The following is a 14,317-nucleotide window of genomic DNA, read 5'->3' on the forward strand; positions in this document are numbered from 1 at the left end:
ATGCAAATGTCGGTGTTTGAATTATATGAATGAAAGGGAAGCAAAAGTACCTTGATGAACCTTCTCCTCTTCTGTGTGAATTAAAGAAAAATGGTAAAGATCCATCATCCATCCATCCATAAAACAATCCATCCATCCGATAAAAGCAACAATAAGTCGCAAAGAAAGATCAGCATGTCATGATTTTGTTATTGTGGATGACAAAAATAATAGTGAACAGCTAATTAATGATATTTGCTTAGGTCAACATCCCAAAGACCAGAAACACCTACTGCAAGGGCGCTAAATGCAGAAAGCACACACCTCACAAGGTTACCCAATACAAGGCTGGTAAGGCCTCCTTGTTCGCTCAGGGTAAGAGACGTTACGACCGTAAGCAATCCGGTTATGGTGGTCAAACTAAGCCTATTTTCCACAAGAAGGCCAAGACCACCAAGAAGGTTGTCCTTCGTCTTGAATGCACTTGTAAGATCTCGTACTAATGTGAAAGGTGAAAATGTGTATTAATTGATCATATAGCTTGCAAGTACAAGATGCAACTTGCTCTCAAGAGATGTAAGCACTTCGAATTGGGTGGTGACAAGAAGACCAAGGGTGCTGCTCTTGTTTTCTAAACATTATACTTTCTTTTTTTGGCTCTCCCTTCCCCTCTTTCCTTGTGTGTGTGGGTATTTGATGAGTGTAATAAATTTAGTAAATGTCATCTCTAAAATCACACATGGTCCTTTTATTTCTTTTTTCTTCTTTCTTCCCTCTCTATTGACAAATGCAACAGGCCTTAAAATCAAAACAGCTAGCAGAAATCTTGACCACGGCATTTAAAACAAAGAAGCTTGTGGAGCTTAGAGAGATTGCGCGATCAAGCGGTATATATCAACAAGGCACCAAGTCAGACATTATACAACGACTTGTTAGCGAGCTACCAAGTAAAACACCATCGTCCATACTCTCTTTTGATCTCGGTTACCGAAACTTGGCTTATTGTGTTGTCACTCAGGATGCTACCATCTTGGACTGGGCACGCATCGATCTCGAATTGACTACATTTCACCCGTCCGTTGTTGCGCCTGTTGTAAGAAAGTTTATAAAGGATCGAATAGAATATAACATGAAAACAGTGGATTTAGTTCTTGTAGAACAGCAAAGGGCGCGCTCGAACGGTTCATGGACAGTACTTGAACATACACTTCGAGTTAATTCAATAGAAGGAATGATCTGGTATGGGCTGTATGAAACGGCTAATAACATCAAACGACCTGATTTGGATATGATCGCCTTGAGCCGTCAAAAGGTGGATGCTGCATGGGAGAGTGAACTTCAACGGGCGGCAGCACAAACTGCAGTGAACAATAGAACGACCTACAAGAAGAAACAGGCTGCTGTTCGTCTAGTTCAAAATTGGTTGAATGAAAAAGAAAACTCAGCCATCAAACTTGACGATCGACTTAAAGATATGTTTAGAGAAGAGCCAAAAAAGGATGATCTAAGCGATTGTTTACTTCAAGCTCTTGCTTGGTATAAATGGCAGCAGTTTAAACAAAATTATGTTCATTTATTGACAAGTTAACTATTTTAATTGACAGCAATACCTCTGCCAAATCTATCGGTAAAACTACCATGTAATGTTACAGCGTTAAATGCACCTATTGTGCTTCGAGCCACCTCTTTCATAGTTGCTGCATCCAGTATCAATAAAAAGCATGATTCTGATCCATCTTTAGTACTTGAATTCACAATGGACAAAATAGCACCGTCGTCTTCCTTGGTGCCATCTGGGTTGGGTATAAAGACAGGTTCAGAGCAAGAGCAACCGGGTTCGTCCCATATTTTTGATGGACTGTCTAGATCGGTATTAGAACCCAAATATGGTTGATCGAGATCGAGCTTGATTAAACCATTGACTACAGCACCAGAAGCATAAGAAGGCGCATGACGCGATTCACAAACGCCATAGCAGTAGCGATACTTCTTCAAGTTGTACAGTGAATTGAAACGAGGTAATTCGATGTCGTAGCCAATGACTGTATAAGAGGCCACACGACGTTTATTGTATGCTGTTAATGAAAGTGGTGTAAGATCGGACCAGGAAGAAGACCACTTTTCTGTATCAGGTTTGGAAACAGGCACTTGTCCAAGTCGGTAGCGACGGAACTGTGAAGGTGCAATCTTGTGTTCTGTCTTGTTTGCTGTCGCTTTAACGAATCGGGCTGGTTGAACTTTATCAAGATTGATCCTGCCAGAAGGCGACTTTCCAAGTTCAAAGCTGGCATCGATAATATCCGTGTTTTCATACATGCAATAGTCCATAAAGATGACTCTTTCTTTATGACCACCTGGCAGTTCAATATCTTCGTCCCAAGCATTGGCCACATGAAAAGAAAAGCAAGGCTCAGCTTCATAAGTAGCAACATGATGACCTGTGTGACGATCAATGACATGGAAGAGAGTATGACGAGTTTCATCCCAATAGAATGTCTGATAAGCATTTGAGTAATAAAGAGCAGCTAGTCCACCATAAGAGTAGTAATAAGGAAAATTGGGTATAATGATGTAATTCTTGGTGAGGCTAAAGGAGTGAATGTACGATGGCTTCAAGATTTCGATAGTCTTCCAGGCACCCAAGTGACGCCAAATAGGTTGATGAACTCTAACTTGTTGCTCAGATGCCTTTTCTTTTCCCCTAGGAGCCGTTGGTAAATAAGGACTGATTGAAAACGTTTGAAATGATGGAGCAGGACCGAGCTTGACTGTGAAATTGATATACTCGTCAGTTTCTTCGTCATATTGATGATGTGAAGAACAGAGCTGTCCTTGGAGCTGTTCACTGACATGACCATAAGTAAACGCCTTTATCGGCTCTATATAAATAAATGTAAGTTTGTTGTGCTCTTGATATATAAGGCAGTATATATAACTTACTTAGTGTATCCTTATCAACAACCTGTAGCGTATTCGCGTCTCGTTTAACCACCAATGCGTCGCCTCGTTTAATACCTGTCTCCTTCTCTAGCCTCTCGCCCAAAGGAAAGTTGGGTGTAATAGTAACATTAACCATTTCAAACTCTGGATCTTTCTCCAAAAGAGCAACATTGATGCTATGCTTGACTATATGATGAAAAACGGACTGAATTCGACCAAAGATGGTTTTACATGGATCAGGGCCAAATGTCAATAAAGTCTTGTCTTGTTCCTTGTACCTCCTCTCCGTACCATGGGATGTATGACGTGAGTTGTAATATATCTCTTGGGTTTCTCCAGATATTTCAAAGCGATGGAGCATAGCAAGGCCATCGAATGGATGCTCAATATGAAACGTATCACCATTATTCATCAATATGTTATAACGGCCAGCGCCTAAGGTACAAATCAATGAACAATCATATATAGAAAGTTTCGAAATTACCTGTTCTATAAAAGATACCATTGACCCAAGAGGGTATTTTGCCATAAATCTTTAGTTGAACGGGTGTCTCGCAGGCAGGGACGTTTTTAAATCCTGAAGGCGAAGGTGCTGGTTCGTTTTTGTCCTTGTTTGGATTGTTTTCAGCTAATGTAATCATTTAAAAGAAATTGAAAACAAAAACAAAAAAGATAGAAAAGTATGAAAGATTCCTTTTATATGTTTCTTATGTTTATTTTGGCATGTTACAACTTTTGATATGCAGTGGATAAAGTTAAAAGGAGGAAGAAGAATATTTTGAGAAAGGAGAAATTTGATTTCATTGTTCTAAATTTACTTTATAAGTAAAAACTTGCTTCTTTCAGGGCGGAAAGAACAAAGAAATTATATGCATGTTAATACTGTAATTCAGATAATATATTGGTTAAAAATAATTGACCTGCTTATGAAAACCGTCTGCTCGGCCTTATACTAGTCTGACTATTTTTAATATATATTCTCAATGTAAATCTTTATGAGAGCAATGTTAACAAGCCACTAAATGGATATACACCAAAACAGGTAGAAGGGACAAAGGGGGCCAGGAGTACAAGACCAAGCGTTGACTGGTAAAGAAAGAATATCTTATTAGGTTTCTGCATATATGTTGATATTATCTCGTGTAGTAAGCAATACGCCTTCTTTTTGCTTCAAAAATGCTTTCATAATGTAGCCATTTCAAAGGTTAATATTAACTCAAGTTCTTTCATATTGCCTATCCTGCAAGGATCATTGATACCTCTTAACCATGACCAGAGTAGTACTTTTATATCTCATTCACTTTTGTTTCTGGTGAACTCTCTTTTATCATTTGCGTAACCCGTGTTCAAAGGTGACCTTGCCTTTTTGTGGATAAACATTCAAATACCATGAATTTATTAATACGAACTCACTTAACAACATCGCATTATTCCTGAATTTGAACCTATGACTTGAAAACGAGAGAATAATACCTTCACTGTATGTAGCGAAAACTACAAGAGGTGTTTTATTTATTTATTTAATTTCTATACATTTTAAGATATCAAATGACTAAAACCTTCTTCACTCTTAAAGTTCTTGATGCACAAGCTTGGGTGCTTGATGAGTAGGATACTTAGTACCTTTTTTCAAACCTATATAAACATTGTATAAGAGTTGGTGTATATATATATTTTCTCCCAGACTTACATTCTATTGTTTCTTCATCAATTTCTGAAGGGAATATCACCTGGTATTCAACAAACAAATCGCCATGCTTTGAAGGATTATTTTCCAATGGCATTCCTTGACCCTTGATCGTCTGCACGAAGCCATATTGAGTAATGCCTTTCCTGACGAGCTCAATAGTGGAATGATCCAAATGTTTGAGCGTTTTAGTGAAACCGGTGAGCGCTTCAATCAATGTAATATGTTGTGTGGTATAAAGATTATCCCCTCTTCTTTCAAATGTTGGATGTGGAGTCGCGTTTATCACAAACACAATATTTCCAGGAATTGTTTCTGGAAACTCGTCCGATTCTTCTTCAAGGACCTGTAAGAAAAAAAAAGACATCGATATAACACTTTTCCCTTTTCTCATGTTTTCATACTCACAATGCTCTGGCCGTCCTTCATGCCTTTTTCTACACGAAGCGTGTAGTTTTCATTACCTCGACGCACTTTCTTACCGCCACAAGCAGGACAGACATGGGCAATGGTTTTTCCCTTTCCACCGCATGTTGTACAGTGCTGTTGAAACTGCTGAAACATACCAGGACCCATTTGGACACGCTTAATGATCATGCCATGTCCATCACAAGTTGAGCAGGTACGGATATCTTCAGGTCGACGCGCGCCACTGCCATGACAATGATCACAAAGTACTTGCTTTGAGACGTCTACTTCAATATTTGCGCCGTTATATAAATCCTCAAGACTGACTTCAAGCGGGATAACCGTATCAGGTCCCCTCCTCTCCTGGTGTCTAGCGTTTCTACCTCCTCCTCCAAAAAAGTGCGAGAATATATCAAATGGATCGTGGAAAGGGTTACCGCCTCCTCCGCCTTGGTTTTGTTTCAATCCTTCCTCTCCATAGCGGTCATAGATGGCCCTCTTCTCGTCATCCATCAAGACTTCATAAGCTATTATGCAAATCAGTATTCTGTAGTTATCTCTAATTTCCCCTTCTACGTTACCATTTGCTATTTCCATAAACTTTTGCGATGCTTCGTCATTTCCTGGATTCTTGTCCGGATGGTATACTCTTGACAGTTTCTTGTAATGTCGTTTAATTTGTGCTTTTGGTGCATCTCTTGGGACATCCAGAATACTGTAATAGTCTTTTGCACTAACAAACGCGATAAGCAGCACTGCTGCAAACAATAGCCAACTCAAACAAGAAGGCCGCATAATCTAATATGTACACTTAAGAAAAAAAAAAAGGGACAAAGGGCTGATAAAAGGAAGGGGGAAAGTTCAGTTGATTATTTGTAAAAAATTTATTGGATAGAAGATTTTTATAAAGCTTCCAGACCCTTATCGGAATGGATCAAGACGATACGACTCTGTACGTCAAATGGATTTCCAGAGTATACAATAAAGTCATTAGCTTGGTTTACAGAGACCGAGTTTAAGCCATAGATATCACGGATATTTGAGGTTATGAATTGAATAGCTTGCGTCTCAGTGATTGCTCCACCTTCCAAGTTATGGGCTGGTGATGTAGCAGCTAACCATCCTGCATCCCATGCCAAGTTACGAGCAAGACCATCGTCTGAAATACCAACACCGATCTTGACGCCATGGCTGTGCAAGACATGAGCAGCGGTTCCATTGGTTAATGGTGCTCCAGTCAAGCAGTGAATTGAATCAAATCGTGAAGGGGTACAGAGGACGGGACGAAGGATGACAGGAATATCGGCTTCTGCGAGATGGGGTGCGACAAGGTAAGCCTCGGTTCCTCCAATGATAACAAACTTTGCTTTGGGAAGGTGGTTGCGTTTCAAGATAACAAGGGAAGCAATTTCATCCTTGTTGTGGGCCGCAATCACCGTAGGGATCTCACCACGAGCAGCCTGGCCATAGTGGTTGTTTTCCTTCAAGTTTTCAGTTAATAGTTGGCGAATGAAGCTAATTTGGCTGGAAATAGTAGGGAAACTATCAGACTTGACGTCATCACCGATTTGAAGATGAAGAGCAACAGCAGGTGAAATAATAGTACCATCATTAAGAACTAGGATGAGTTAATATACTTGTTGTTTCTTGTATAGTAGTGTAAGCTTACTTGAATCAGCACCAGTTTTGAATGCAGCAGAGACACCAATAATAACGTTGGAAGACATGGGAGCAGTAATAGCTGTCAGAATACCTCCTTTGTAGGCCTCTTCCAAATGACGGGTTCCAAGCTTGATACCATCAGCAGCAAATATGATATCCTTAGGATCCTTTGATTTACTAGGGCGGCCTGTTCCGTCACCAGTGCCAGCCTCGCCTTGGATTTCGATGAGACCAAGTTGGGAGCCAACACCTACAAGTCCCTGAATATAAATAGTTAGATTCCTCATCATTCGGAATCGATATGTACTTACTGGAAGGACGTATCCGCCTTGAATGTTGTACTCTACAACGGGCTCATTCGACTGAATAGAAGAGACAGAAGTAGAACAATCGGTACCAGAGCAAATAACGGAGCCATCGACAACGACGACATCAATTGGGCCCTTGACAGGTTCCTGACCAAGGAAAGAGTAACCTACATTCTTCAATACAAAGTTCTTGGCATTTTCTATAGACTGGAGATTTTCCTTTTTTAAGGTAGCAGCAGTTGCTTGCTTCTTAACAGTAGGCTCTATAGGGCGCTCTTCAAATAATGGGACACCATCAATGAATACCTGTAAAGGCGTGGCACCTAATTCAAGAGGCTCGCGGTCCCAGATGACGACATCAGCATCATAACCGACCTTAAGAGAACCAACACGGTGACCTAACCCAATGGCATTGGCAGGAGTTGACGTAACGGTCTTGAAAGCTTCTTGAGGAGGCAAACCATAGTGTGTGGACTTGGCTGCTTCAAAGGCAAGATGTTGGGAGTTGAGGACAGGGTGATCGCTCTTTAATGCTACTGGAATACCAGCATCGTACAGAATCTTGGGCGCTTGAGGGATAGCCTGGAAAGCTTCCTTCTTGTAACCCCAGTGATCAGCAAAGGTAGCAACAGTGATGTTATTGCGAGCACGGCGCAAGATATCGGGGATTCTGTAGGCATCCAATGCGTGATGAAATGCGCTAATGGTAAAGTTAAATTCCAAAGAATGACGAATCATGGCTTCAATATCATGCGTTTCGTAACAATGGACGTTTAAAAGGACTTCACCACGCAATAAGGCAACAAGAGATTCAAGGCTCAAGTCTTCTGGGAAAGGTGTATCAAAGCGAGACGATGTGCCTTCAGCGGCTCTACACCAGTCGTCTTGTTCTCGCATCAGCTTTTGAGCTTCTGCAAATTGCTTACGGAATAAATATGCTTCACCCAAGCCTACAACAAAGTATAAGGAAAAATAGACTTTAGCGGCTGTTTATATGTACGTACGAGTAGAAGGCATATAACCAGCATTTCCATAAACACGCTAATGCATAAACTATTAGCTTGAAGCCAAATTGTAATTGAATAAGATTACCTTTGGGTTTTCACCACAGGCCATCTTCATCCATCTCCATTTGGTATCTTCAGTGTTGTCAATGTTGGCTTGCACAAGCATATCTTCATTGCTGAGAGTAGAGATATGACGGAGCTTGAATGCAAATGCTTCACCGCCCATCAAGTTACCAGAGCCAGGCAGGACTAAAGCGGTAGTTACACCACCAGATGACACAATTCGAATCGCGTTATCTGAAGGATTAAATGCATCAATTGTACGAACAAAGGGAGTCAAAGGCTGAGTCATTTCATTTGTATCATCTGTTGCATGTAGCTCAGGCCAAGAATCAACACCCATATGGCTATTTCTTGTGAGTATAGTTCATAACTTTTTCTTTTATATTTACCTGTGCATGTCTACCAGTCCAGGACTTACTACGTGACCAGCAACGTCAATGACTTTGACATCCTTGTTTGAGTCAAGACTGATATTTTTTTCGACTTGACGGATAACACCACTTTCTATATAAATATCGACATCTTCCAGGACATTACCTTGACCATCCCAAACGACAGCATTTTTCAATAAGATGGGTTTTTGGTTAGGATCTGCTCTTGGGTTCTTGGCACGAGTGGAATCCGGCCTGTTCTTCTCTCTACGTCTGTTCTTTATAGCTTCACATTTTTCTCTACCGCGCTGCATAGTTATTTCGGATACACCCGATTTAACTGTGAATGGTTGGTGTCCTTTGGGCAGTAGAGATGATTCAGGCAACAATGAAGAAAATAAGACGATTCCCAAGAGGACAGCAACGATGAAGACAATGACAATGTAAGCAAGGTTTCTTTTAACAAACTGCTTGAACCCGTCTGCACGTTCAGGCCATGATGGTTTGGTATGACTAGGCAAGAGTGGATCCGATGAAGAACCTCCTCCCTCTTCATCATTTCGAGGAATAGAGGAATATCCTTGATTAGACGACATTTCCTCAAGGACAAGATATAAACGAAAAAACGAAAAAAGAGAAAAAGGTGAACCTATTTATAATGCGTACTTCATCCAAACTTGATTTCAAAAAGCGAACTGTGACAGCAGTCCTAGTGTGTGGTACGCACCAACCTTTTTGGAAATTTTTACCTTGTTCATATTACTCCTATCTCTCGGGTACCTCTCTTTTTTTATGCAATTGCTCATCTATGGGAACTCTTGAGTGATAATCTCTATTCATCTTTTTATCAAAAATGATAAAGGGAGGAAAATTATGAACAGCATTTATTTTCAGATTTTTTACCATGTGTCAAGCTATTGTTATTGTTATAAACAGAAGGTGGACGTAGGCGGATGGTGTTGACTGTATTTACAGGTAAAGCATGTACATCTCGTGATGTATTCCTTTTCAATAGTTTACTTTTTGATAATTCTTTATAAATCTGGTTGAACATAGTCTCGAATGCCAAAGTCACGTTTGTTGTATCATAAGCACTTGCTTCAAAAAACATCATTTTCGATTTTGATGCATAGTTTTTTGCTTCTTCTGTACTCACAGCACGACTTGTGTCTGATAAATCTATCTTATTTCCAACTAGCACAAGTGGGATAGAATCCTCTATATGTTCATTTAACTCTTCTAACCACTGTGCGATATGATTAAATGATGATTTCCTGGTAATGTCTAAAACAATTGTATATATATATTCTAGTTCTTTTTGAAAAATAGCAGCATGACTTACCATAGACTAACAAAGCACCTACAGCTCCTCTATAGAATGCACTCGTAATCGCCTTGTAACGCTCCTGACCGCTTGTATCCCATAACTGAGCTTTAATAACGTGATTATCCTAAGCTTGTCATCAGTCAAAGTTTAAGCTGCGCACACTACAAGTAAAATTTGCACTTGTTAAATTCTAATGTCACGTTAACCATTGGTTGATTTCGCTTGCTGACATATTAAATGTCGAATATGTAGAAGCTTTGTCGTGCAAAATACAAGCATATTAAGCATGAAAGCACTGTCAGATTTCTTTTTACTCTCCTTCTCATTAAAATCCAAGCATTACAAAATGAGCTTTCAAATTCTCTATGAAGACAGGTATAGTAATGCAGTTGATGAATACGGTAGACCTGAGTCTATGGACTACATCATTGATGAAGAGCGATGTGCTTTAGAAACAGTTAGTTCACACATTCAGTATTTGCATAATCAACCTCAGGAGAATAATTTCGATGTAGGTTCTATGGAAGATGAAGATGCAAAGGATAACGTAGATGTTTGTATGAAGGAGGTGTTGACTAAGCGGGCGTACACACTCTATACGGATCAAGACAAAGTTAGATTCTTTAAACTGATGTTTGAGAAAGCTATGAGTGTTTCAGCTGCTGCAAAACGATTAGGCATTCATGTTCGCACAGCTCAAAGATGGGCTCAAATGTACAAAACGGATCCTGATAGTATTTTTATAAAGTATAAGAAAACCGGTCGCTCGCGTATACTTCAAGTAGAATACAAGCAAGTGATCTTGGAGTATATAGATGAGAATCCTTCAGCCGTCTTGGAGCAAGTAATGGATCAACTACTTCAAAAGTTTCAGGATTTCAAGGTCTCTAAAAGCACTGTCAACAATTTTGTAAGAACTGAATGCAACTTGTCACTCAAAAAACCCCAATTTCAGCCTGTAGATAGGAGCAGTGAAGAAAAGATTCAGGAGCGTTTTGACTGGGTTCATAAGTGGAAGTGTACGGATATGGACTTTAGAACTAATTGCATCTTTCTCGATGAGTCTGCGTTTCATATTAATTTAAACGTAGTATGGCTTGGTCAAAAAAAAAAAAAAAGACTGCCTGCTGTAGTCACAGTACCCAAAACCCGAGCACAAACAACAACGATTTTAGGTGCGATCTCTGCTTTAGGATTAATAAAGTGTGGCCTGAGCTTACCGCAGCCGCCAGCCAAGAGAAGAAAGAGAGAAGGCTATGTTGAGCTAACGAGCATAGGGACAGTAACTGGTCATTATTTTAGCTTTCTGATGGCCACGAAGGATAAAGTGGATCAGTACCCACATATGAAAGGGCACTACCTTATTATGGATAGCGCTCCTATCCATAAATCTGAAGATATTGCTAAATATATTATATCCCCCGGCTACCGTTATGCTTATTTACCGTCATACTCCCCTGAACTTAATCCAACTGAGCAATTCTGGTCAGCTGTTAAGAGCAAAGTAAAGCGCAATAGGTTATTGGAAAAAGAGACACTGATGACGAGAATTAGTGAGACGTCTAGTAGTTTAAGAGCAAGTGACCTCAAAGGCTTTGTTCGGCATTCATATAAATGTTTGGACAAATGTCGCGATAGAGAACATTTTTAAACCTGTCTTGAAGCATACATATTTATATCTTAGTTACATGACTCATCTTAATCTTATTCATAGAACACGTTTACTATATTTTCAATGTATTTATATTTCTTCTGTACAACAACATTTAGTCATTCAACATAATGGTTGATTATTTAGGCAATATGCTGTGATTACCATAATACTATGTACCAAGCAAATGTATTCTTTGTTTTCTTTATTTCATTTCTTTTTTGTATTCAATGGGATAACAATCTTTTAGCTACAGAAACTAAAAGTCATTCAAGCTATCCATCAGATATCTTAATAATGAGCCATTTCTCTCTCTATTTAGTAATTCAAGAAGCTTTTACATACTGTAAAATTAAGAGGTATACCTCGCATTTTCTGTACAGTTTAACTTTAACCATGTCCAAAGGCTTCATATCAATTATTTTATTCCGAGAATAACATGATATATATCACTCTTGTTCATTATTAGTTCTAAATATATGGTCATGCATTTGAATATATACATGATTACTACTTGAATTTTTGTGCTGCTGGTAACATAATGAATTTCATTATAAAAAGGGCACTATTTTAGCTACGAAATCATTCATTTCACTATCAATTCATTCTTTTTCTTTATTAAAAAAGGCTTTTAATCATCTTTTTACTCAAGTAAGTAAAAGCGTAGTTAAACTGTCGGAAGCGACCTTCAACTAACAATACATCTAATAGACATACTTCCATCGCTCTTATTTTTTAAAATCAATCTTTAGATGCCTTCGGGGTAAGTTGTATATATATAATGATTTTCTTACATAACTAGCTGTATAATTCTTTATATTCTCTCCTTGGTACTTATTGCTCTCATTTGTATGCCGTCTCTTTTTGTACGCATTTTATTTTTAACCTTTGCGTAAATACTTTTTTTTATATGTGTCAATCATGTTTTTCATACGTGCCATAATTTTATCCTCTTTCTGAAATTTATTTTTAATAAAACAGTAGCGTTATCACTACTATACACATATGACGGGATTAGAGTACTGGTGACACCTTAATATACTCTTAACACAACGTCACCGTTCTATCTACATATATATTCTCCTTTCTTCATTCTAATAAACGGCATATTTGATCTGTTTAAGTCTTTAAGGATCCAAATTCAACTTATTGATTTAGCAGCTCCCCGCAGGGGCCCCGTTGAAGATGCGAGTTGAGCACTTCGCATAAAGCAGATACAGTTAACTTTGATATGCTTTGTTTTGTTACCAATTAGACACATAAATTAACCACATATTAATTTACAGTACCTGAAGGTAACTATTTGTAATACAAAGCTGCAGTATCTGTAAAAACGCGTGACGTGAAACTCTTACGTTTTCTTTTGTCTTAAATCTTATATTTTATACAACAACTGTTAGTAGATTCTATATACTGATCTTCATTTCAAATCAGTTCATAAAAAGCAACCATTTTATTATGTCACGTAAGTTTATCTTTTGGCCGAAAATGAAAAATAAAAACTAACCACTAGTAATTTTTTAGAAGAAACTGACGACTATGTTATTACAATTTCACTACCGACAAAGCCTGGATCAGACTTGGCAAGTAAACTCCTTCTGCAACACGAAGAAATTATCCACACAATTGTAAATAACGTAACTGGTAAGTTGCGCTAGCGCCACCAAGCATTTGCGTTTTGAGTAACTAAAAAAACCTTTCTCTACAATTCTAGACGGTGATATCAACGGAAGCATGTACAAAGCAACAACGAACGAGTATCCAGATAGCAGAAAGTCAGATGTTGTTTATATTCCTCATTCATGCAAAATCACTGAAGCAACTTCGCCCATTGTAGTGGAAATCCAGCAGATTATTGACTGGTCGTTTATGAGAAGACTGATGCGTTACTGTCTAAGTATTTGCGATGCGCATAAAGTAATGCCTAAAGTATTAGTCTTCGCCATCAAAGGGTTTTCAAGTAAGGCCTTCTTAAATGAGTTTACTTTGGAAAGAGGATATTACACTATCAATAGCAAGATGTGGGCTCAGACTATCAGAGTATATAGCCTTGATTCAATTGCCGATTTAGTCGATTACCAAGAAACCCTTAGACCAATTGTAGCATTAGTATATTTTCTTTGTAGTCAAGAAAAATCAATAATCAGCCTTGACCTGTGTGATGATGCCGAAATAAGGAAACTTTATGTCTTAGCAGAGGAAATATTTTCGGATTATATTGTGAACGAGAAAACAGCAGATGATTTTGCTTTGGATATAATCAAGAAAACAAGCTCTCAATTCTCTAAAATAATATCATGTGCTGAATCTTCAAATCAATCCTCATTGAAAAAAATAATTGCATATGCAAAAAATGGAGTGGAGTACACAAGCAAAAAAAGAAAACTATTTGTCGGCGATACAGAAAAATCTCCACATGTAACACCAGTAGAGGTAGAAGATAGTGCTGATCTACACTTTGTAAAACAATACCTTGCAGCATTAAATGGCCAAAAAACTGACTGGAAGAAATGTTACGAGCAAGGTAAAAAACAATCCCTATTTAATCGGTTTGGTAGCTTCTTGTCATTGAAAGGTGCATACCATAAAAACAGATTATAGACTGTTGTTACTTATTGAAAATAAAGCGAAGTTCAAAACTATTATCTATTTCTAAATGCTTAACGACTACAGTAATATGATAGTAGCTGTGATGACTAATATGATGAAGACAGTGGCTACGATGGCTACGATGATGGCTACGATGATGGCTACGATGATGGCTACGATGATGGCTACGATGGCTACGATGATGGCTACGGTAATGGCTACGATGGCTACGATGATGGCTACGATGATGGCTACGATGATGGCTACGATGATGGCTACGATGATGGCTACGATGATGGCTACGATGATGGCTACGATGATGGCT

The 14,317-nt window shown here is 38.6% G+C and overlaps 7 protein-coding genes across 7 annotated transcripts; 3 read left to right on the forward strand and 4 right to left on the reverse strand.

Annotated features, from left to right (window-relative positions):
* Window positions 1–90: 90 nt before the first annotated feature.
* On the forward strand, window positions 91–614 carry RHIMIDRAFT_250291 (40s ribosomal protein L44e; the record flags this gene model as incomplete). Its single annotated transcript, XM_023610712.1, has 3 exons — window positions 91–93; window positions 243–465; window positions 520–614. 3 exons carry the CDS (start codon window positions 91–93, stop codon window positions 612–614), a joined length of 321 nt encoding a protein of 106 aa, XP_023467845.1.
* RHIMIDRAFT_114675 (ribonuclease H-like protein) lies at window positions 408–1,812 on the forward strand. The gene is made up of 2 exons (XM_023605304.1): window positions 408–465; window positions 520–1,812. Exon 2 carries the CDS (start codon window positions 767–769, stop codon window positions 1,565–1,567), a length of 801 nt encoding a protein of 266 aa, XP_023467846.1. The 5' UTR covers window positions 408–465; window positions 520–766; the 3' UTR covers window positions 1,568–1,812.
* Window positions 1,573–3,560, reverse strand: RHIMIDRAFT_250292 (putative carotene-dioxygenase; the record flags this gene model as incomplete). The annotated part of the gene is made up of 3 exons (XM_023610713.1): window positions 1,573–2,858; window positions 2,920–3,354; window positions 3,404–3,560. 3 exons carry the CDS (start codon window positions 3,558–3,560, stop codon window positions 1,573–1,575), a joined length of 1,878 nt encoding a protein of 625 aa, XP_023467847.1.
* Window positions 3,561–4,395: 835 nt separating this feature from the next.
* RHIMIDRAFT_278284 (DnaJ-domain-containing protein) lies at window positions 4,396–5,889 on the reverse strand. Its single transcript, XM_023612739.1, has 4 exons — window positions 5,596–5,889; window positions 5,015–5,541; window positions 4,610–4,952; window positions 4,396–4,554 (listed from the first exon to the last, which is right to left on the reverse strand). Exons 1-4 carry the CDS (start codon window positions 5,807–5,809, stop codon window positions 4,490–4,492), a joined length of 1,149 nt encoding a protein of 382 aa, XP_023467848.1. The 5' UTR covers window positions 5,810–5,889; the 3' UTR covers window positions 4,396–4,489.
* Window positions 5,890–5,916: 27 nt separating this feature from the next.
* Window positions 5,917–8,739, reverse strand: RHIMIDRAFT_200830 (composite domain of metallo-dependent hydrolase; the record flags this gene model as incomplete). The annotated part of the gene is made up of 6 exons (XM_023606485.1): window positions 5,917–6,632; window positions 6,684–6,936; window positions 6,988–7,934; window positions 7,989–8,025; window positions 8,077–8,398; window positions 8,444–8,739. 6 exons carry the CDS (start codon window positions 8,737–8,739, stop codon window positions 5,917–5,919), a joined length of 2,571 nt encoding a protein of 856 aa, XP_023467849.1.
* Window positions 8,740–9,079: 340 nt separating this feature from the next.
* On the reverse strand, window positions 9,080–9,961 carry RHIMIDRAFT_304964 (ras-domain-containing protein; the record flags this gene model as incomplete). The annotated part of the gene is made up of 3 exons (XM_023614462.1): window positions 9,080–9,709; window positions 9,768–9,876; window positions 9,959–9,961. 3 exons carry the CDS (start codon window positions 9,959–9,961, stop codon window positions 9,297–9,299), a joined length of 525 nt encoding a protein of 174 aa, XP_023467850.1. The 3' UTR covers window positions 9,080–9,296.
* A 2,821-nt stretch (window positions 9,962–12,782) lies between these two features.
* On the forward strand, window positions 12,783–14,317 carry RHIMIDRAFT_114721 (uncharacterized protein). The gene is made up of 4 exons (XM_023605305.1): window positions 12,783–12,868; window positions 12,928–13,047; window positions 13,118–13,927; window positions 13,998–14,317. The coding sequence occupies exons 1-4, from the start codon at window positions 12,862–12,864 to the stop codon at window positions 14,057–14,059; spliced, it is 999 nt and encodes a 332-aa protein (XP_023467851.1). The 5' UTR covers window positions 12,783–12,861; the 3' UTR covers window positions 14,060–14,317.

The sequence above is a fragment of the Rhizopus microsporus genome (assembly GCF_002708625.1).
Source record: "Rhizopus microsporus ATCC 52813 unplaced genomic scaffold scaffold_5, whole genome shotgun sequence".
Lineage (NCBI taxonomy): Eukaryota > Fungi > Mucoromycota > Mucoromycetes > Mucorales > Rhizopodaceae > Rhizopus > Rhizopus microsporus.

Bases quoted from the DNA above. Each gene is read 5' to 3' on its own strand.
- RHIMIDRAFT_114675 (XM_023605304.1), top strand. From the start codon at position 767: ATGCAACAGGCCTTAAAATCAAAACAGCTAGCAGAAATCTTGACCACG.
- RHIMIDRAFT_278284 (XM_023612739.1), bottom strand. From the start codon at position 5,809: ATGCGGCCTTCTTGTTTGAGTTGGCTATTGTTTGCAGCAGTGCTGCTT. The intron at 5,542-5,595 runs GTAACGTAGAAG...TTTGCATAATAG, and splicing joins GTTTATGGAAATAGCAAATG to CTTATGAAGTCTTGATGGAT. The intron at 4,555-4,609 runs GTAAGTCTGGGA...ATGTTTATATAG, and splicing joins TGATGAAGAAACAATAGAAT to GTTTGAAAAAAGGTACTAAG.
- RHIMIDRAFT_114721 (XM_023605305.1), top strand. The intron at 13,048-13,117 runs GTAAGTTGCGCT...CTACAATTCTAG, and splicing joins AATTGTAAATAACGTAACTG to ACGGTGATATCAACGGAAGC. The intron at 13,928-13,997 runs GTAAAAAACAAT...CCATAAAAACAG, and splicing joins GAAGAAATGTTACGAGCAAG to ATTATAGACTGTTGTTACTT.